Source organism: Megascapheus bottae, chromosome 19 (assembly GCF_031878675.1).
Source record: "Megascapheus bottae isolate mThoBot1 chromosome 19, mThoBot2.hap1, whole genome shotgun sequence".
Taxonomy (NCBI): domain Eukaryota; kingdom Metazoa; phylum Chordata; class Mammalia; order Rodentia; family Geomyidae; genus Megascapheus; species Megascapheus bottae.
The window spans coordinates 43,426,740-43,450,208 of NC_143527.1; the positions used below are offsets into that span (position 1 = coordinate 43,426,740).

Genomic DNA, 23,469 nt, shown 5'->3' on the forward strand with positions numbered 1-23,469 from the left:
GGTAAGGTTGTACCATCAGGGGCAGTGAAGAGCTATGCAGAAATTAGTTTAAGAACAAGAGCTTTATCTTGTGTGATCTTTGTTCTCAATGTGCTTTGTTATTTCTCTTCTCTTCTTTTGCACTTTGGTTAATCTAATATTGTTACTGTATCTGACTTTGTTACTTGGTATATATACCTGGTAACATATATTGTAGATATGTTTATTTGAAATAGGAAAGGAAAGGGAGAAAACAAGATGATTGGGAGGGGTGGGTGGAGGGAAATGGGGACAAAAACGTGAGAAGGGGTATCAGTGTGTGAGAAGTAATGCACCCACTACTTGGTGAATGTAACTGTAACCCCTCTATACATTATCTCAACAATGAAAAGAAATAAGATGAGCGATTTCAGTTTAATTAGATGGGTGTCTGAGTTTACTGTGGAATAGCACTGGCTAGCCATTTATTACTGAAGAAACCCAACAGCCATAGATGTGGAGATAATGATACCAAAATAGTTCCTGGACAGCAAATGCTTTGTCTGGCTAGCATGACATGCCTTTTCTGCCTGGTTGGAACATTCTCCTATCTAATTGGTACCTGGCAACTCCCAGTTGTTTCATTTACTCATTCCTGCTGTCACTCATTCTTACATTCCTATTGAGTATCTGTCTCATGTTGTCTATGTATCTGGTGGTTGGTACCTACTTGCTAATTTAGTGAATGAATTCTGGCTCTCTTTCTTCTAATGCTATGGTCATGAAAGCTGGTTGAGGTCTCTTCTTTTTTTTTTGCATTTTTTTAAATTGTAATTAGTAAAAGGGTTACATGATATTTGCCAGATAGAAGGTGCATTAATTCACATACATTGATACCCTTTCACATGTCTTGGTACCCATTTCCCTCCCACCCTACCCCCCACCCGTCATGGTTTTCCCCCCTTCCCTGAGGCCTCTTCTTATTCTGGGTTCTAGGACCCTGTCAGGTGCCTGTATGTTAGACACCTGACATCTGGCTTTCTACATTCATTCCTCTGTTCTCTGCCAGTGGGAATTAACAACATCACACAGGATATCCAGTCCCACAGTGCTGACTGTAATAAGCAGGTGGTGAGAGGGTTAATGGCATGTGGCCCGGGTCTGTGTGGACAACAAAGGACATCTACAAGCTAGTCTCTAAAGAGTGAGTCAGTGCTTCTTAAAACCTTATAGATCACTTGTACTCATATGGGAGAAATTAGGGTTCCTGTCAGAAGCAAGAGAATCTACACAGACTACCTTGGTTTTTGAAATGTGAATATCAGTAGCTGTAAGACCTCTTCTAATGTGGTTTCAGTACATTTTTAAAGTCAGTGAAAGAGAATGTGTAGGTACTAGATAATATCCCAAGTGATCAAGGAACATTTGTCCATTTGTATGACTAACCTACAAGATTACTGATAGTATCTTAATTTATGCATAAAGATACTGAGCAACACAGGTTACACGTTGAGGATCCAGGGTTTGAGCCCAGATAACAGAGTTCCAGGGCATCTTCTTTGATCATGATGCCAGGCTGTCTCTTCCAAGTAATAACAACTCACACAGAGATGATATTTCCCCCCTAATACTGTATGTACCATTTACACACTGCCGTGTGCATTTATAACTACGAATTGATGCAATCCTCACAGTGGACGCTAGGAGGCAGTATAGAGATAATAACTTGTGATGCTGCAGTACAATGTCTTGTGTTGGAATACAACTTTCTTAGCCACTTATTTTGAGTCTCTTTGCCTTACTTTTCTCACTTATAAAGCAACAATGTTACCTTCTCCCCATATTCATAATGCAGCAGCTATGCTGCATCTAAGCAAAAATACTGGTACATAGAATTTGAATCTTGGTTCTCAGGACTATTTACCAAACACTAGCACTCTATCTTAAATACTTTCAGGTGATTCAAATAACTTCTGAGAGGCAGTATAAGACTTAGAGCCCAGGCTTCCTGACTGCAGTAGACATGAAATTAATAATATATTCTGTTTTTAAGAGATGAGCCCAATCAAGTTGTTATTCTACATGATTATTGAATTTTCTAATATAAATGCTATTATTGTATAAAAACAAGAAATGATACACACTTTTGTAATGAATTTCAAATAATGACATGCAGGCAACTCCACTGTCATTAAAAACACAAATATAAAAATTACTAGTTGTCAATTGACCTTGGTTCAAAATATTAAAGATTAGAACACTACTTCAGGGCATTCAGTAAAAAATTAAATAATAAAGATGTAAATGATAATTTCTCTAAATCAGTAAGGACTTCAATGCTCTTGGAAATGCATTTCAAAGTTATTTTGAAACTCATGTATGTATGTGTGAATGTATGCATGCATACTGGTTTTGGACTCTAACTAAGGGCCTGAGAAATGTCCCACAGCTTTTTACTCAAGGCTTAGTACTCTACCACTTGAGTCATATCTCCACTTCTGGCCTTTGGGCAGTTTACTGGAGATAGCACTCTCATAGACTTTCCTGCCTACTCTGGGTTCAAATTGTGATTCTCAGAGCTCAGATTTCTGAGGAGCTAAGATTACAGGTCTGAGACACTACCTGGATTTCCATACCTTTTTAACTCCCCCCAAATTATGAGGTTTTTGTTTTCTTTATTTTTGGTGGGTTGTGGGGCTTGAATTTGGCCTGGCCACTGTTCCTGAGCTCTGCAGCTCAAGGCTACCCCGCTACCCTTGAGCCAAGCCCCACTTCTCATTTTCTAGAGGTTAATTGGAGATAAGAGTCTCAGGTCCTTTCGTGCCCTGCTGGCTTTGAACCTTGATCCTCAGACCTCAGCCTCCTGAGTAGCTAGAATTATAAGTGTAAACCATCATACCCAATAGTTTTTTTTGTTTTAAGGTAGAATACTACTCACGTTTATGCTTAAAGCTATTTTACTTCATAGTAGCTTTCATTTTCTGATTGAAGATCTTAACCTGAGTTCTCTGCAGCCTGTGAATTCATGAGTGGGAGGCGTGTGTCCACAAACCATTCCAAATTGGTTAAGATGCTGCACGTTTAGGACATTTTCTCTTTGGAGATGATCTTTAGATTGCATCAGCTAGTGAAAAAAGTGCTTTGTTTCCCAAAGATGAGTAACTGTTAGGCCAGTGAACTTGGGGCAGGGCATGAGGAATCTCCACTTTCCCGCTCACCTGAGCACCCAATTCCTAGGCTCACAAAGAGGCTGCACAGGTTGAGCACTGATAGAAACCAAGGAGCACCTCATGCAGCAAGATCATAAGCTGGTCTAACATCCAATCCATCAAACAAAAGCAATGCTAGAGTGGGAATCAGATACCTGTACTTGGGAAGAGTACAAGGTCTGGATCTTATTATCTGAAATACAAATTATGATATTTAAGCTGATTTTCATTAAGATGTATTTTCTGATATGATTGTAGCATAGAAAGTCTACTTTTATACTGTGCTGTAGTAAGAAGCAGCATGATTCCGAAAGAAGGGGCAGGGATTCTAGACTCATCTTATCTGTTAAACGTGTGGAATGAGAATGTCACACTAGGCAGAGTTTGTCAGGCAAGAGCTTCTTTGTAAAAGAGCACCTTCAATACCTAAGTGTCTGGAAAAGGCTTGCTTAGAGGGAGGAAGAGGTTTAGTGATGTAGCTGAATACAACTACATTTCTTTCCTGTACTGGGGTATCAAACCTGGTGCTTTGTTCATGATAAGCAAATGCTCTTTCACTTGGTTACAGTAACAGGAATCACTTCCAGTGTTCTATAGTATGGTATAATGACTATAGCTGACTACGGAGCTTTTCTATTTTTTTTTTTACAAGGACTTACACTCAGTGCTACGGACTTGCTTGTTTTTCTTGCTAATGGCTGGTGCTCCACCACTTGAGACACGCCTCTAGCCTGGCTTTTGTAGGTTATTTTGGAAATGGACTCTCATAGATTTTCCTACCCAAGCTGGCTTCTAACCACATTGTAGCCTCCAGAGTAGCTAGAGTTAGAAGTGTAAGTTTTTGGTTGTTTTGGCTAATAAAAAAATAATTTAAAAATAGCCAGTATGTATGTGTGATTTGGAATGGATCCATCACAAAGAAATGATAAATGTCCGGCGTGTTGGACATGTCAATTGCCATGATTTCTCACACTGAATCTGTGCTTTAAGAGGCCATTCTATACCCTGTAAATGTGTGCAATTCTTATGCCAATTAAAATGCAAATATGTCAATACATTCATAAAATGATCAATGTCCTCTCAAGAGAAATAAGGGACAACAAAAGACTTTGTGATCATAAGCTAAACCTTCCACAGAGTAGCAACAAGTTCATTTTTAACTGTCTTTCTCTGAACTATCTAAGGCAGCGGGGAGGGAGGGAGGTAGGGAGGGAGGGACAGAAAGAGACAGAAAGAGGGGGAGAGGGGGAGTTCAGGGCAAGGCACTGTCCCTTAGTTTTTATCAGCTCAAGGCTGATACTCTACCACTTGATTCATAGCTTCTTATGGACTTTCTTGCCTGCGTTGGTTTTGAATCTCAATCCTCACATTTTAGCCCGTGAGGAGCTAGAACCACAAAACTTGAGGTTAGACCCTGCTCTTGCAGTCAGTTTTAAAAATGAAGCTAAACAACTAAATGAACATTTCTGCAGGGCCCCTTGGGTGTCCAACAAGAGGTTGGTAGGTGCCCACACCAATCACGATGAAAGGCCAGTTCTAAATGTTCTTCATCCAATCTGCAACTTGCGCTAACTCCACAGGGTACAGTTTGATGAGGAGACAGAATCAGCTCAAGGCTGGCCTGCTGGCCTGCCTGCCTGCTTTTCTACTCTCCTGCTTTGGAAATCTCAAATCCACTCAGGCTCTAAGCAGGCAACAAATGGGACTTCATTTCCTTTGATCCTCTGATTTGTTAAGTCATAAATCTTGAATGTTACAACTGTGTTAAGTGTGGTCATTTAGATGCGATGAAGTTAATATCAGGTCATCAATGTATTAGCTGACAGACATGAAACAATTTAACAGTAGATATCAGGAAGAAAAAATGGAAAAAGCATTAGCTCTGGCTTAAACAGAATCCCTTAATTGGCAGAAATATTATCAAAGGTCAAAGTCAGGCACTACTAGAAAAAGCAACAAATCTGAGGTAGTTGTGGGGAAGGAAGGACAGAAACTCAATACATAAATTCATAGTATATTCTGTATACTGAAGGAATCTGGTGAAAAATGTAAGCATTGCTGTCTCTTGGGAATAAAATTGGTTGTCTGCCAATTAGACTATTTATGTAGCTTTATAGCTTCAGATAGGGAATTTATCTTTAGAGCAACATTTCTATGCAAAACTGGAAAGCTATGTAAGGAGAGATGTAAAACTTGAACCTACCTGTCAGCCCTTATCATTTCTTATCTTCTCAGAATGAAGTGGCTGTAGGATGTGTGTATATGTGTGTGTATTATGTATAATTGTACATATCTTATGTAATATGTGTGTATGAGAGAGAGACAGAGACAGAGACAGAGACAGAGTCCTATTGCTTATTGCTTGAACTCAGGGCCTAGGCACTAGCCCTAGGTTTTTATCCTCAAAGTTTATACTCTACCACTTGACCCACAGATCTACTTCTGAGATTTTGGTGATTATTGGAGATGAGTCTCACAACTTTTCTGCCTTAGCTAGCTTTGAACCATCAGTCTTATACATCGGCCTTCTGCATAGCTAGAACTATAGGTATGACCCACTAGTATGCAGCTGTGTGGGTATTTTATCTTTTTAACAAAAGGTAATCTATGAACATATTACATGTTCATCTGATATCTTCATTATTGAACATCCACAGCCATAACTCATGCTTGAGGAAAATATCAGAGAGGAGGTTCAGATTCACAAAGTTTTTGCATCTGAACATCATGGCCCGAACATATTACTCTCAAACTGATGCATAAAGTTGACTGAATGTTAAAAACATTCATTCATGCCGGGTGCCTGTGACTCACACCTGTAATCTTAGCTTTTCAGCTGAGATCTGAAGGTTGCAGGGTGAAGCCAGCCTGATCAGCAGAAAAGTCTGTGGATCTCTTATCTCCGATATTAATTCCCAAAACAAAAAATTCTGAAAGTGGAGCTAAATAGCCCCACACTCGGCTGAGGAAAAATAAAGAAAAACAAGCTCGGGGACAGTGCCCAGGCCCTGAATTCAAGCCTCAACACCTGCATTGGGGGGAAAAAATATTCATGTTCCTTGTCTCCTACACCACCAGCAGTGATGTAAGAACTATCAGGCTGAGAATTCTGGTCTATAGCCATTCTGCCTAGAGAAAGGCCACCACCCGGGGATTCCTTTCTCCGCCAAAGGCAAGGTGCTGCTACAAGCTCCCCTCCCCAGCCTCCTCACCCACCACTGGCCAAAAGCTATTGAGAAGGGTTGCTGAGCAATTAAGTATACTAACCCATTCTGCAGAAAATGGTGTTTTCTTTCTAAGGTTGTGTTCCTTCAAAGAATAATCTCCCTTAGCGAGACAGGTATGGAGAGAATCAACTCATGGGAATCTCACAGCACTACTTTAGCTGGCTGTTTAATTATATTCATATAGAAATGCTAGGTCTTGAAAATTTCAAACAAGATTTAACTTTCTGTTCATGGTATTTATGAAGACGTGGGTTTCTAATAGAGTTATGGGATGGATCAGCTCAGGAACATTTGGATATCTTACAACCGAAATTTCACCTGCATTTATTAAAACTCTGCTTTTCAAAGTCTAGTCAATGAGATGTTACGACAGCTGCCTTAAGACACTTTAAAGCCATGACTATGAGTTTCAAAGAACAATGGAAATAAGACTATGGGAACAGCTGGGTTCTGGTGGAAGGAGCTTGGATGGAAGAGGAAGACTCTGATCAAAACAGATCATTTGCAACTAGAAAGGAGAAAAATAAAATCTGTTGAAATTGTACTGGGAAGAGAGGAAGAAGAGGAGGAAGAAGGATAGAAGGGTTGAAACTGATTGGAATAGATTATAAATGTAGAAATGTAACAATGAACACCCCCTCATAACTAATGTAAGAAATAAAAAAGGGCCACTTCTCAAAGCATTGTGACTTCAGTGGGAGGCATCAAGTCTAGAAGGTGCATAAGATCAGACTCAGAGGTCCTTGTTCTGTTCCTGATGCAACAGCCTGAGCCAGGCAGTGCTTTTGCAAGATTCTAGATGCTGCTAAACAAGGTTTCCTCAGTCAGGTTAAGGCACTCTGAAGAGTATGCATTTGGCTAGCCAAGTGACTTGAGGAGGGACTGTTACTGATGGCATGCCATAGGGGAGGGCAGGCAGTCATCTATCTTGACTTGGGTACAGAGGCCTTGGTGGTGCCATGAGGTCCTGTGGTTCACCCAAGTTCCCAGTACAGTGTGGCATTAGGCAGGACAAGGACACATCTAGACCTTTTCCACTCAAAACTTTGCTGTCTAAAACTACCACAGGGAAGTATCAAATGTAGCTATTTATCTAAATATTACAGTTTAAAACTCAGTCCCTTGTTTACAATGTTTGTTTGACTACATTTCAAATACAAGCAATCGCTTTATCCTCAGGGGATTGGTGCCAGACCCTGGAGGATACAAAAATCTATAGATGGCATAAAGTAACTTCTACAAAAAGGTGTATTTGTATATACCTGACATATATCCTCCATATATATGTATATATATATTGATATATCATTTCTAGATGACTTATAATACCAAATGGAATGTACATGCTATCTAACAGTTGTTATACTGTATTGTTTGGGGAATGACAGAAGAAAAACTACATATCCAATACATACATATTTTCTTCTCAAATATTGCTAACTGCTAGATGACTGAATCTGTGGATGTGGAATCCAAATATAAGAAAGCCCCATGGACTACCTTGCTTTTTGTTCTGGAATGTTATGCTTCTATGGTTTGGATCTTGAATGTCACAGCCTCAAAGCAATGCTCTGGCTGGTCACTGAATAAAAGCCCTGGACCTGTGGGCTTTTTTACATGATCATGTCAGGTGTTTTGTTATCGACTGAAAAGCTTCTGACCACGAAATACCACTGGAAACAATGTTGAAATATTAATATGGAGAAGATGCATGCTAGTCTACTTTCCTTGGGTCATCTCTACTTCTTACCATGTCTTTAGCTCATTTCATGACTCATTAACTCATCTTAAAATCCTCACACTTCACAGATGACTAGCCTCATGGCAGGAAGAGAATTATCATGCAACAACTTCTACCATGGCTTCCTTGACATATCGTCTACCTCTTGAAAGGACTCACTCTCCGTTTCCACCCTGGAGTACTAATTCCTGCTTGCACATCTTTGCTCACAGTGTTTGTTCATTTACAAGTCCTTCTCCCAGTCCCACCTGAGCCACAAAGCTGTTATGGTAGCCATCTCATCAGAAAGCCAGCCACCCTTTTCTGTTCCGCAATTTTCCACTGCTCTTCTGGCACCTCTCAGAGAAGGGACCTAGGATTGCACCTACCCATGTAAAACCAGACCATTTCATATCTTCCCCTACATACAACCACTCGATTCAACTTGGCTTCCTGCAGCAACTAGCACAGTGCAGAGCAGTCAGCATACAGTTACCTTTAAAAATGTAGGATGAATTCCTAAGATAGAATTCAATAATGAATTGAACACAGTTCTTCATATGATCCGAACATAAAGTTCTAAATAAATGACTACGCTAGCCACACTGCTGATGAAAGAGTAAGGGATACAAAGGGATGACTAGAACTACAATACAATACACATGTGATATCTTCGAGAGGAACCGGAAATTGAGAATGGCAAGCAACCAACCAAAGACAGACATCAAAGCAAAAGTAAACTTACCTTGGGTTGCAATATAATGATTGGGTCGATGATAGCCCTAAAAATAAATGAGAAAAAAATCTGATAAACTTGAAATCAATAAGTAGCATAGAAATCACATGCTAACTCTGTGAAAGTAACTCTGCTTATAAACACCAGCATGACATGAAAGTTAAATTACATATACAGGACCACTGAATTTTTCTTAATCAACAGAGATACATCAAATATAACCTCTCTGATATTGCATGGTTGGCATGAGTAACTTATTCACACCCTGGCTAGATGATGATGGATAAGCAATAAACACTAACAACTTATGGATCCTCTGAAATAACACAACCACAACTCTTATTAAGGTGCACGCTGCCAGGACGTGTGATAGAATTTCATTTGTGTTTGGGATGTTATTGGCAACATGCCAAGGATTTAACCTATCCAGTTATATCAGCATGGACAGCTACATCAATAGTAACACTTGGAACCATTTTTAAGCACTGCTAACATCATGACATGATGCCATTGTTAGGGCCAATAATTTAAAGAAGCACAAATTCTGCAGGATCTTTTTCCTTTAATCATGTTCCTACTGGAAGTAGGAAAGAATAAAATTAGATGGAAGAAAGCAGGCAGCAAAGACATTGTAGGATAAGTATCTTGGAAAGATAAAGCCACTTGAAAGAAAATTACACCTTGTATCATGATGGACTTTAATACTTTCATTTCTATCTCCTGAGATGACCTCAAATGTGGAACCCAAAGCTAACTGGAAAACAGGAAACAGAAAAAAGAAACTTGGAGAGAAAATATAAATCTCTTCGATAACTTAATCTGTTACATTAATTATTTCTGCTCTTAAAAAGTAACATCGGGGCCAGGAGTTTGGCCTAGTGGTTAAAGTGCTTGCCTAGCATGCGTGAAGACCCGGGTTCGATTCCTTGGTACCACATATATAGAAAAAAAAAGCCGGAAGTGGTGCTGAGGCTCAAGTGGTAGAGCTCTAGCCTTGAGAAAGTCCAAGGACAGTGCTCAGGCCCTGAGCTCAAGCCCAGGACTGGCAAAAAAAAAAAAAAAAAAAAACAGAACAAAAACAACATGAATGAACAACAGAAGCAAATACATTCTTTGCCCCCGCACCCTCCCCCCGCCCCGCTCCCAATCCTGGGACTTGATCTTGTTCCTGGGCTTTATTGCTTAAGGTTGGTGGTCTAGCACTTGAGGCTTTACTTCTAGCTAGTTTGGTACTCAATTGGAGGTAAGAGCGCCATGGATTTTCCTGCCCCAGCTGGCTTCATACTGTGATCCTCAGATCTCATCAGGCATTAGCCATGGAGCCTGGCTAGCAAATGCATTCTTCCATACAACTGACCTGTCTCACACACACATGTATATACATACATCTATACAATTACGACAAATATTCAATAGATTTCTTTACATAATTACACATTTCCCATTTAGCTAGTAAGTTTCACTAGGACAAGAACTTTGGTTTACTTGTTCTGTATGTCCTGAGCAGTGCTTAATAAGGAATCAAGGAGATAGGGGAGATGCCCTTGATAAACAGAAGTCACAACCAATTGATGAATGGCCTTCGTAACTAAACACTAGCGCTATTTCTCAGTCCTCACCTATGTGACCTGCCAACTGCATGAAAACCATCAATGCTGATAAAATATTTTGTTTACTTGGTTCCAGGGACTGAGTTTCTGCTGTGCTCCTTTTTTCTTGTAATGAGCAATCCTTTAGTTTAGCTGTGTGTGTGTGTGTGTGTGTGTGTGTGTGTGTGTGTGTGTGTGTGTACTAACTTTCTTGGTCATCTGATTCAGTCCCATGACTTTCAATACTATATGTAATCTGATGAATTTTATATTCTTATTTCCAGCCTAGTCCTTTTTCTTGAAACTCTGATGTGAATCAAGGTACCTTCCCAACACCTCTACTTGGCAGCTAATAAATATTTATAGCTCAATACATAGAAAATGGAACATCTCATTTCCTCCTTAAGTACTGCCCAAACACATTCTACCCACAGTCTACTGAAAAACAAAAAACAATCCCATCTCCTCAAGGAATCCTTGATCCCTCTGTTCTCACAATAGAAACCATCTGTAAGCAAATCAACTCAGCCTCAGGGTAGGTGTGGCATTCGTCCACCTCTCTCCCCACCCTTTCCCAGGTAGTCCAGTTCACCACCCCTTCTCTCAGGTCACTTCCATGCCATCCAGCAGATCTGCTTGGTTCTGCTCCTGTCCACCTACTTTATTCTCCTCCAAGCAACCTGACCTCTGTTCAAATCCATTTCTCACACTGATAGGTGAAGGTTGTGTCACTGTTTATATTCCTTTCTCTTCCCCCAAAGCCCTCACTCCACAGCAGACACCAATAGTCGCCTTTCTTTTAAATTTACCAAACCAGTTCTATAGCAAGGCATATGGTCAAGCTGCTTCTCCCTAATGGATATATGGCTCTACTCATCTCCGCGTCAAAGCCGTCTTCCTAGGAGAAACACTGAACTTCAGTTACCATAGTCAAAATTGCTGACCACTTCCAAACCTCACATTCCCATGGTTTTAGTATTCTCAGTAGTACCAACTACCTTCCAGCCTACCATGTAGAAGTACTTATTTTATTTGTCATTTCCCCTGATTAGAGCAGCTAGTTAACCAGGTTGGGAATTTCTTCATTTTGGGGAGTTCTGCTTTTAATGAGAATTGACTCATAGTTATAAACTTGGCATCCAGACTGGAGCTGACATATAATAGGTACTCAGTAAGATCTTATTGACTAAGTAGATAAGAGAGGCTTGGGTATTGATTCTTCTCTCAGTTAAAATACAACTAGGACTCATCCATCTGGTATTTCCTTTATTTGAGAGCTCTGCCCATATCATCCTTGAGTTGGAATGTGTTCTCACCTCTGATTCTCTCCCTATCATTATGGAAAGCTTAGCTCTAGTGACCTCCTCTATGGTATTCCCTTTGATCTCATTCACTCCTTTAGTTGGCAATTAATCAAACACTAACTCTTCACTATTCTGGGCATGTTCCAGGTGCTGGCAATACAAAGATGTGCAGGGCACTGTCTATGTGTTTAAGGGCTCAGACTCCCAAGGACAGAGAATGGGGAATCTTCATTGGCACCTCCCAGGGGGAAGGTGTGCCATAGTCCCACCTGGACAGAAGGAAAGTGAAGAGGACATTTAGTGCAGCTTCTACACTGTGAGGCTGTGATGATGGTGTCTTAGACATGTGTACATATGGCCATGCATGAAGGAATTGTGTAATGCACTTTGGAAGAAATTCTGAAAAGGAGCTTTTATGATTTTGGCCTTATCAAAATGGTACAGGATCTTTTATTGATGAATTGGGATATAAACTATTCAATAATTATCCTTAAGCCTAGCCTACAAATCTATACAAATGTCAAGGTTTTCCAATTAGCACGAACAGTAATATTTTATGATTACTTTTAGATAACTCTTTCCTAGAGATAATGATGCCAATTACTTGCAGCACCTGAGAAAACTCAACCAAGAAAACATAACAATCCCTAAAGCAATTGACTATCCATTCTCTGCGATTCTTGGGACTAGACTGTGGAATTAACATGATAAGTTTGGGATGGGACCCAACTCTAAACATGATATTCATTTACATTTTTCATGAATATAGGCTGAAGAAAATATATACATTATTTTAAATCATTTTGTATATGAAATAATGTTGGTGTATCACAACCAAAGGGATTGGGACATGAACTGTGTGTGGTGTGTGTAGGATTTGTCAGCAACTTGTCATGAAACATCAGATGTTGGATGTTCCACTGCGGTGGTATCACATCAGTGCTTAAAAAGTTCTAATCTTGGGCCGGGAGTTTGTCCTAGTGGTTAAAGTGCTTGCCTAGCATGCATGAAGACCCGGGTTCGATTCCTTGGTACCACATACATAGAAAAAAACTGGAAGTGGTGCTGAGGCTCAAGTGGTAGAGCTCTAGCCTTGAGAAAATCCAAGGACAGTGCTCAGGCCCTGAGCTCAAGCCCAGGACTGGCAAAAAAAAAAAGTTCTAATCTTGGGCCGGGAGTTTGGCCTAGTGGTTAAAGTGCTTGCCTAGCATGCACGAAGACCAGAGTTCGATTCCTTGGTACCACATACATACAAAAAAGCCGGAAGTGGTGCTGAGGCTCAAGTGGTAGAGCTCTAGCCTTGAGAAAAATCCAAGGACAGTGCTCAGGCCCTGAGCTTAAGCCCAGGACTGGCAAAAAAAAAAAAAAGAAGTTTTTTTAAAAAAAGTTCTAATCTTGGAGCATTTTGGATTTAGGGGTTATGGCTGCTTGTACTATACATGAGTAAGACATGTTCCAGAAGGTCAGTTGATGGACTTGGTGTATAGACCAAGCTTATAATATGTCTTGGGAATCACAGGGAAGCTGAAATCTGTTTAATATGGACAAGGGCCTTAAAAAAGAGCCACAATTTGCCCTTGATTTTTCAGTCTCCTTTTGATTTCATTCATTCTTTCAACTAAAAGCCTGCCGTCTCCTAAGGAATTTCTCCTCATGTAAAACATTAAGTTGACATGATGCAGAATGAACAAATACGCAACTTCAATAATTAAACAGCCTGCATATTTAATGGCATATCTTGCTTGCTGTTGAAAGTCCTGACAAACAGCTGCCTACTACTTTGAAGGCAACTTAAAAGTGTAATGATGACAAGAGATTGCAAATCACCACATTAGGAATTAAGAGAGTTTTGTCCCATTAATATGCAAACAGATTTCTTTTAAAGGTACCAAATAATTACAAGTTGTTGACAGGAAAATAAAAAAAGAGAGAAACAACATGCTTATAGTCCAGGCAAGCATGAGATAGCCAAAGACAGGTTGTAGAGAATTACATCCACCAACAGGCTGAGTGGAGTAAAGAGGCTATGTCATCACTGTGTAAGTCTGTGAGATGCTGTGCAATATTAATGTGTTAGATTGAAACTGATATGTGTTCTAATTCAAAATACATACATCGATATAATTTCCATTGATGTAGTCTGAGTTGGTGTCTCCTTCTATTGTCTGCAGCCTCACCCGAGAATGATCATCTGCAAAGGGAAAAGCAAAGAAAACCACAATGAACCAAAGCTCTGAGGCTGCCCACGTCCCAGAATCTATGCACATTACATTGAGATCCCTACACATGCTGCACTTAAGTTTGCTACAATTTGGATCTTGAATGTCTCCCTAAAGGCTAAGTGTTGAAGGCCTGTGGCATTACTGGGGGATAGTGGGAGATGGAGCCTTTAGGAGATAAGGTAGAGTAGAAGTCGGGTGTGTCATGCCAGAGGATGTTGAGAGCCTAGCTCCTCATCTCTATCTCTTTGCTTCTCGTCTACCATGAGGTAAGCTGGTTGCTCAACCAGCCTCCCCACTATGACGTCTGCCTTGCCATTTGCCCACTCAACAAGGTCTACTGATTATCTACTGTAACCACTGAAGATGCACCAAAATAAACCTTCCCTCTGCTTAAACTGATGTCCATCTTGAACATTTTGTTACAGAATCAGAATGCCCCTAACAAAAAATACTTAAATACCACATGTCTTCTAAACTTTCCTTTGTACTATGAAGACTGAGAAGGATTTATAATTCTTTACTATTTATAGTCCATTTCAATAACTTATTCTTTGAATACTCACATATATTTAATAATGACAAAAAGCTGGAGACTTTCACATGAAGGCCTAAAATGCACAACAAAATTGTTTCTTGGACTACCATTTCCAGCAACGTCTCTAAATCACATAAAAGGCCAAAGATATTGAAGGTTGCCTGTAACATCTTCCTTGACAAATGATGGTTATAATCCCACAGTCTAGCCCAGTGGGATGTTCAGATAGGGTCCTAATTCATCACTTGTGAACTCTTTATCTCCTCCCTCTGTGACTGAGGGCCTTGGCTGATAAAAGCAATGCTGTCACTAGTCAGCACGTGACCACAAATCACATAAATCCGTAGAAGAGGATGGTAGGACCTGCTTGAACTCGAGCTGTTTCAAAGATTAAATGAAAGCATACTTTGTCACGCATATGTCTGGCATATACATGCTAGAGTTGCACTGATAAGATTTTCCCAGCCAAAACCCTCTTTATTAACAATACTAAGAACATCAGTAATGTCCTTAAATTTCTGATTTTAAAAAGAAAGTGCTATATGATCAGCCAAGGTAGAGATTTTCCTCTTGGGCCCACTATATATATATGCGCCCTTCAAGAATTTTTTGAATTTAACTTTTTGTTTTGGTGCCAGTCCTGGGGCTTGAATTCAAGGCCTGGGTGCTGACTCTTAGTTCTTTTGCTTTTGCTCTACCATTTGAGCCATAGCTACATTTCCAATTTTTTTTTGTAGTTAATTGGAGATAAGAGTCTCATGAACATTTCTGCTGGGGCTAGATTAGAATCTTAATCTCAGACCTCAGCCTACTGAGCTATAGGTATGAGCCATGGATGCCTGGTAACATTTTGGTTCATGAAGAAAATATATCACATTAAAAATTATTGTCATAGAAATAAGACGCACTCAGTGGTAGAGTGCTTGCCTACTTAAATAAAGCCCAAGTTATGGCCTCATCCCCACAAAACAAAAACCTTAACTTTCTTTTTAGCAGAAGGCTATTTTTTTCTATTTCATTGTATTTAGAATATCAAAATCCAGTATTGAGGCTATTGCTCTGAAAGGGCAGTATTTAGAAACAGCTGCCCTGAAAGGGAAGCCCCTGTAGTGTCTGACAGAGGTAGCCTGATAAGGCATTTCACTAAACTTCACTTCCTCTGCTGCTGAAATGAATGCACTTAGCAGGAAGCTGCAGCTGCATTTTTCTGAGTCCAACTTTACCCAGAATTCAGTTTGGGGTGGTAGGTGAGAAGCAAAGTCCATAGCTTGAGGCAAGAGCCAGGAGAGTACAGGTGATAACCTCTTTGCCCCTGTTCTTTGGGCCAAGATCAACTCCCTGTTGGATGATTTTTTTTTCTGTTTTCAGTAGTGTAGGAAGATGGAAATAGGTGTCAATTTTCTAATGTCCCTCTTTTGACAGGGCTTTTTCCTTCTTGTCATGACAGATTATTTCATGTCACAGCCTCATAATGAATTAGGATTTAGTATATTTATTTGGGCTGTGGTTATAGACTGGGCCAGACAAGGAGAAATAGCTAAAGGAAGTGGTGTCTTCCAGCTCTGCTCCAAAGAGAACATGGGATGTAGCTACATGTGCAAGTCCGGGGTCAAAGCGTGAAACAGAATTCTTTTTTTTTTTTATATTTTTTTGAAACAGGATTCTTATTGGGGTGTGAGTTACCTTATCCTTTGTATCCATCTCCTTAGCTTCTTTCTCTGTAAGTGAGGATAAGCCTCTCTCATGGTATTATAGTGAGCATTAAAATAGTACACATAAAGAAATGAGATGTTTGCCATAAGTTATGGACATAAGTTATGTAAGTTATGTACAGACATTAGTTGTTACTGTCATGTGCTATGCAATAGATACATACACTTGCCTTCTCAGTATTGTTAACAGTTGATTGCCATATAAAAAAGAGGGCAGTCTGGAAATAGACTCATATGCAGTACAATGATTGATGACTCATGGTGATCGACTTTAGGAACTAATCCCTTAAAACTAGTGGGTTTCTAGACATAACATGAGCTCATTTTGGGAGCTGAGTGGGCTGTTGGTACACTGGACATGTATAGATTGTAATAGCTTTTGTATTTGTTAGAAGAACCAGTACACACACACACACACACACACACACACACACACACACACACACACACACACGCGCGCGCGCGCGCGCGCACACACACCCTTTTTTAGAGTGGAATTATAAGCAACTTTATTGGTAAAGGCATTCAAGCTTCCTGAATGAAAGGTGCTCTAACAGAGTCACAGCTGTTTCTCATACACAGCAAGCTTCCAGTCTATCTCCTCAAAAGAGGAATTTGGCTTCTAAGAAGGCAAGTGGAACGGGAGAACTTTCCAGTTTTTGAAAACTACCTTCTCTTACTTCATATCTCAGATCCTCATGATAAATGCTACCCACCCTCTGTGATTTTTTCACCCTTCCCTTCCTGGCAGTTGTTCTGGAACCTTCCATTTAGGAACTCTAGACTCTGACGAGACTGACTGCTCATGTTCTATCCACACTTCGGGATTATCTCTTACAGTTCAAACAATATTAAATCTTTCACTATGCTCAAGAATGGAAATTGGTCTGAGATTACTCAAGAGATCTAAACAAGTCTGTCCACAGTATCTTTTCTAAGGTTTTCAGAACAGCCAGGTCTTACCTCATATCGATCTCCTCTGTCTTTCTCTACCTCTAAATTTTGTCAATTTTTCAAAATCCAACTCAATATGCCTGTTGTTCATCAATATGTGTTCAGTGTTTGTTCCGAGTATATACTGTATGCCAAATCTCATGCTAAGTTTTGGTGATACAGTGCTAACACAAGTCACATGTGAGGTCCTCAGGTTTATGGCACTTCCAAGCAGTGGAAAAAGAATTAATCTGATTTCTTAAGTAATAAAATAAATGTAATCTTGGTAAGTGCTAAGTTGGAAAGAACAGAGAGTTGTGAAAGTCTAAAGTGTGAAACTCTGAGAGGCTAGCAAGCGCTCCATAACAAAGGGACATTTAGCAGGGAGATCGGAGGTTGCAAGTGTAGAGGACAAAGTTCCTCAATGCAAGGTCCAGCACATAGCATGTGCAGGCCCCACGGAGGGAAGGATTCAGAAACAAATGAAGGTGGGTAGAGGAATGGGGAAGCCTGTTGAGAAATGAGACTAGACAGACCTGGGGAACAGTCCTTTCAAGTAGGGGAAGACTATTCAGAACTTCCAGCATTAGAGCCCCTTGTGTTCCTTAGTCAGGAAGATCCTACCCAGATAGCTTAGACCCTGCACGTGAAGAAGTAAACACAGTGATGACAATGACACTATAGTTTACTAAGAGAAGATGGTCACACATTGTTAGTGCAGAATATAAATTGGAGGAGTGAATCTACTTTGGCCATGGAGACATAGTTGTCTCTTGTGTTGGTCTGGCATTTTTTTGCAGGACCCACTGGGTCCACTGATGCTTAAGCCCCTTAAGTGGCATAGGATTTTTTTTAATTCATGGCTTCAGAGTTTGAGTCTAGTGTGGTGGAGCAGGCATGTTAGAGCTTAGCTTCCCCATGGTGAACTCATGGTGGACAGAAAGCAGAGAAAGAGGATACAGGAAGGGTCCCAGTGCATACTCCAGTGACCTACTTCCTCCAAGCAGGCACCGTCTCCTTCCAGTAATGTTGCCATATTTATCTATCAAGAGATTAATTTACTTACTAAGTTAGAGCCCTCAGGATCTATTCACTTCCTCAAACACTATCAGTTGGCAATCAAGCCTCCAATACATATTCAGGGACACTTTGTATTTAAATATAACGGCTTCTAACAAAAGTAAATCACTACACTTATGTGCGTAAAAGCAACATCCTTGTGGAAATTTCACAACAATGCCTTTAAAACACAAAGAGATAGATATCTGCTTGGGGAATGGTAGAAGAAGCCAAGTACTTCATGATATAGAAAGAAAGATTAGGATGAAACAAAACAAAGGCTAGCAGGGTGTAAATTTAGATAATGAGATTTGGGTGATTTTCTGCCATGTTTTGTTACTGTATACATTTTCTTTAATGTATACGGGTCACTTTTATAATGGAAAGAAAGAAACCCAGTTGTCCTGCAGGGATGGAATATGATTAAGATTCAGTCATGCTTATATCATAATTACAACTTGATGTTTCCCCAATATGAAAGGTAACAAGTTCTACCGCTTTGAAAAATCCTGTCTGTATAAAGGGCTATTTGTGGAATATTCCTATCAAAGCAGGCAAAGCTTTGAAAGAAAAGGAGGCACAGAAGGCTTTCCTACATCCCCTAATAAGTCAACCCTCACACACAAAAGTTCTTATGATACCATATACCTTTCATTCTGCCCTAACTTGAATTTCATTTATTTGTGCAATAATTTATAATCATTTAATTCATCCTATGTTCTTCCTCCACACTGGATTGGCAGATTTTTGAAGGTTTCTGACAACGTGTGTGTGTGTGTGTGTGTGTGTGTGTGTGTGTGTGTGTGTGTGTGTGTGGTGCACTCAAGGCCTAGACACTGTATCTGAACTTTTATGTTCTGGCTAGCACTTCAATACTTGATCCACAGCTCCACTTCTGGCTTTTATTTGATAGTTAATTGGAAATAAGAGTATCATGGACTTTCTTGCTTGGGCTGGCTTCCAACCTTGATCCTTAGATCTCAGCCTCCTGCAAAGCTAAGATTACAGGCGTGAGCCACTGACACCTAGCTTCTGAGTGAGGGATATGTCTCTCTGCTCCAGCAACCATGGTCTTGCAGTTCCATCCCCACTGGGTAAGTCACACCTCCTCTTTCAGTGCCTCTGCATTAGTCACTTCCTTCTCTGTTTCACATCCTTGACTTATATTTTACCCTCTTGGGAAATCCTGCAACTATCTAAAAGGCTGCAATGCATGCTCCAGACCATCTCCCTCCCTGCTTTGTTTTCTCAGTTGCACGTGACTCTTTTCGTCATTTCAGTGCACATTTAGTGGTGGCTCTGTCCCTTCTACCTGCAAAGCATTATGTTGCTTTTGTTTCCTGCTCTGTCTCTGACCCGTGTAATAATATCTGGTTTAGTAGAAGCACTCAGTAAATATTTGTGAGGAGAATGACTTCAGTTTGGCAGAGGGCCTGGCACACGGCAGACCACTGTGTATTTCTTGAATAGATGACAGAAAGGAGGAGGCCAGGAGCATGCCTGGAAAGCTTTTCAGAGTTTGCCTCCTTCTCTTCAACTGCCAGCCCCATACGAGGAGCAGCTGCAAGGGGGCTGCCTCATTAGCTGGGAAATTTGGTGTATGCCTTCTGCTGGTTAATTATAACCAGGAATGGTTGAGAATATTAGGAGGGCCGTGTTTGTGTGTGCAGCGGTGATAATGGCGAATGGGATGATGTTAGTTTCTATTTGGAAAGGGCTAGCTCATCAAATTTATAGTGTAAATAAGGGAAAAGTGGAACTTACTTAGGAGCAAAAGCCAATAAACAGTTCTTAAGCACCATGAGTGCCATTTTGTATGCAAATACTGCTGCAAAACAATGAGTGTGATCATTACAGGCACTCTTTATATTCTTTTTGAGAAACTGGAACAAGGATCTCTAAGATAGGTTGGCTAAATCCCCCAATTCTTCATCCTCTGTAATGAGGGAGGGGAGTCCCCAAGGTCTTAGTTCTGTGAGGAAGACTTCCTATCAGGAGTAACTGACCTGTCTGTAACTAGAGTGGACTAAGACCATTTTCGATGTTTATAAAGAAATTACTGTTATGTATACAGGGACATATTCATAAGCATAATTATGTACATATGGGATGGATAAGTATTCTTAGTTTTTCTTCTTCCTTGAATCCTTGCATGACTTCAATAGGAAGCTAGATTTATTTTTACTGCAACAGACACACCCTGAATAAATGAAGTAGTGTCCAAATGAAGTTGTTCAGACTGGTACTAACACTGCGGTAGGTTCTTTAAAATTGCCCAGGACACACATTCTAGATAATCAGCAGCCCATGGCACAGCTTTTGGACCACAGGCTGGCAGGGGCAAGGAATGGCGTTAGACAGTTCTTCCATTTAGGCTGAGGAGAGTGATCTTTCCTACCCCACACACGGTATCAGAATCACCTCGGTTAACTAGGATAGATCACTAGCTGTACTTAAGAATGAGCACGTTCTGTTTTAAAAGCATTGGTAATTGATAGAAGACGGGCTAAAATATTGGTATCTCTATATGGGGCACCATATTTATCTACTTAGATAAATAGCCAACTGTGAATTACAAATAGTTCTAGAGGAATTTTAGAAAACAAAAGTAAACTAGAGGACAGGTAACACGATGTACATGGAAGGGCTTCAGACTGCTATGGAAAGGGACAGGAGGATAATGTATAGAATGGAGAGAAAGCTGACTTTGACCTAGAAAGGTGGGGAAAAAAAAAACATGGTAGGTAACTTGATATAGAAACACTGAAGGAATAGCATGAGGGAATGGAGTAGAGGACAGGTGAATGCTAAAAAAAAATACAGGCTCCCAAATTAGGTCAAAAGTCTACAGTGAGGGCCAGCCACTCAGAAACACAAGCTATAGCTAAGTGGGGGGAAAAGCCATTCCTGGCAGCAAAGTAATCCGTAATTACCTATTAGCTAAATCAATTGAAGCCTGAGACTTCAAAATGTGGCTCTTTTCCCCCTCCCCTCCTCCCCGCTCTCCCCCTTCTATGGCCTTGATCTCAGGGTAAGGATGTTTATTCTTCATCTGTTAGCCTTTGCCACTTAAGGATGGTGCTGTAGCACTTGAGCCACAGCTCCACTTCTGGCTTTTTGTTGGTTAATTCGAGATAAGAGTCTCGTGGACTTTCCTACCTGGGCTGGCTTAGAACCTCAAGACTGAGATCTTAGCCTCCAGATTATAGGCATGGGCCAACAGTATTGGCTCTGTTCATTTTGAATGAGTCTGCTAAGCTCAGGAGGAGTTAATAGTAATGAAAAGTAATGAAAAAGAAAAGCTGTGTATGTGTGTGTGTGTGTTTAAATCTGGCAATAATAATCAAAGTTGTTTTCATTTGACATTTCAATGTATTTCTACAACTGGTGATGTTCATAGGAAATTATGGCATTGAGAAGCATATGACTCACCCAAGGTCACTGGTCTACTGTACTGCAGACAAGCTCCATCTCTTAAGTCATACTTGTTCTCTTTTGCCCCAAAGGTCCTTCCTGGTCAGACGATTCCTCCTTCCCTGTCTCCTTCCCTCTTGGTTCTCACCAGTTTATGTACAATGTGGTTCCTACCTTGTTATAAACTGGATATCTACCATTTTTTGCAAGTATAGTCTGGTCTGGCCTGGCCTATAGATGAGGGCAATGCATTGATTTTCACCTCTGATTTCTGTGCTTGAGGCACAGGCCATTCAGTTCTTACTTGTTTAGTACTGAAATAATTGGCCATAATGCAGAGTTCTAAGAGTTGAAGATGACCTGGGAGATGATAGAAACAGGATCTGGGTATGATTTTCCTTATGATATCTGTTCACTGAACCAGGAATCAGTGTACTGTATTTTGTAGGTCAAATCTAGTGCCTTGCCTGGATTTGTGATAATGTTTTATTAGAACACAGGCCCATTTGCTTCTGTGCTCTCTGATTTTGTATGAACATAAGTGATGCAGCTGAACTGAGTCTGGCTGGCCTGGTGACAGTGTGTGAAGGCTTATGTCCCTTCAAAATTCATCTTGAAGCATAATCCCCAATGTAACATTTTGAGAGGTAGGGCCTGTACAAATTAATTAGTTCTTACTTTCTTGGGTAGATCTGGTCTCTTAAAAAAGGGCTGCAGGGAATTAGTGAGGTCCTTTGACACTTCCACTCTCCCTAAATGTTGTCTTCAGCTAAAGGACACAGCTTCCTGGAACAGGTTATATGTGAGCATCCATGCATGTTCTCATACTTGTCCCATTATTAGGAAAAAAGTCTTCTAATAACCCTGTCTTCTATGTGTCCATTATGAACTAGGTAAAAATAAGTAATTAAAAACTATCAGGCCAGGAATGTGGCCTAGTGATAGAGTGCTTGCCTACCATGCATGAAGCCCTGGGTTTGATTCCCCAGTACCACATACATAGGAAAAGCTGAAAGTAATGCTGTGGCTCAAGTGGTAGAACTATAGCCTTGAGGAAAGCCCAAGGACAGTGCTTAGGCCCTGAGTTCAATTCCTATGACTGGCAAAAATAAAACAGAACCCTAATTATCAACTGATAAATTAGATAGTGTCTCTAAGTGTCTCTGCTGTCATTCTCAGACACCAGACAGAAGCAATGCAGGATACTTACTGAGGCAGCTCTGGGATCTCTAGATGGGTTGTAGGCTTTAGAGTCAGCTTGGAGACCGAAGTACCTGTCTTAAAGGCTCTTTTGAGTGTGAAGAGATGAAGGAGATGAGGGAGATGTCTGAAGATTAAGTACCAACTTAATTCAGTATGGAATACTCAAACTCTACCCCTCAAGGAAGTATCTGTTCCTTACACAGGACTGTGACAGCCTTAGTGCCCTAAGTATGGCATGCTTTATAACAAACCTGCACCACACGCACAAAGCCAGCATTATTAATACCCTGCAAATCTTGTACTTGGTTTTACTGGTGGTCTAAGTGTGTGTGTGTGTGGGGGGGGAACAGGCTATCTGGTTGTTTCATATTCTACCTAAGCCCACCCTGTATTTACTTTGCAACAGAAACAACGCTTATAATGTCCTATATGATAGATGTTCATCTCAGACTACTCAAATTCAAAATCATAATGATAAAATTAAAAGCAGCTAGGCACCGTGGCTCATGCCAATAATTCTAGCTACTCAGGAGGTTGAAATCTGAGAATGGCAGTTTGAAGTAACCCCAACCAACAAAGTCCATGACTCTTATCTTCAATTAACCAGCCAAAAGCTAGAAGTAAAGTAATAGCTCTAATGGCAGAATG

At 40.4% G+C, this 23,469-nt stretch overlaps 1 protein-coding gene across 8 annotated transcripts in view; it reads right to left on the minus strand.

Annotated features, from left to right (window-relative positions):
• Nucleotides 1-23,469, minus strand: part of Ptprm (protein tyrosine phosphatase receptor type M) — a 750,652-nt gene that overhangs the window by 84,736 nt on the left and 642,447 nt on the right. For all 8 annotated transcript variants that reach the window (XM_090353479.1, XM_090353477.1, XM_090353478.1 and 5 more), the window contains 2 exons: nucleotides 13,858-13,934; nucleotides 8,860-8,896 (listed from right to left, as the gene is read on the minus strand). In XM_090353479.1, coding sequence (XP_090209605.1) covers nucleotides 8,860-8,896; nucleotides 13,858-13,934 — 114 coding nt within the window. The remainder of the gene's footprint in view (nucleotides 1-8,859; nucleotides 8,897-13,857; nucleotides 13,935-23,469) is intronic.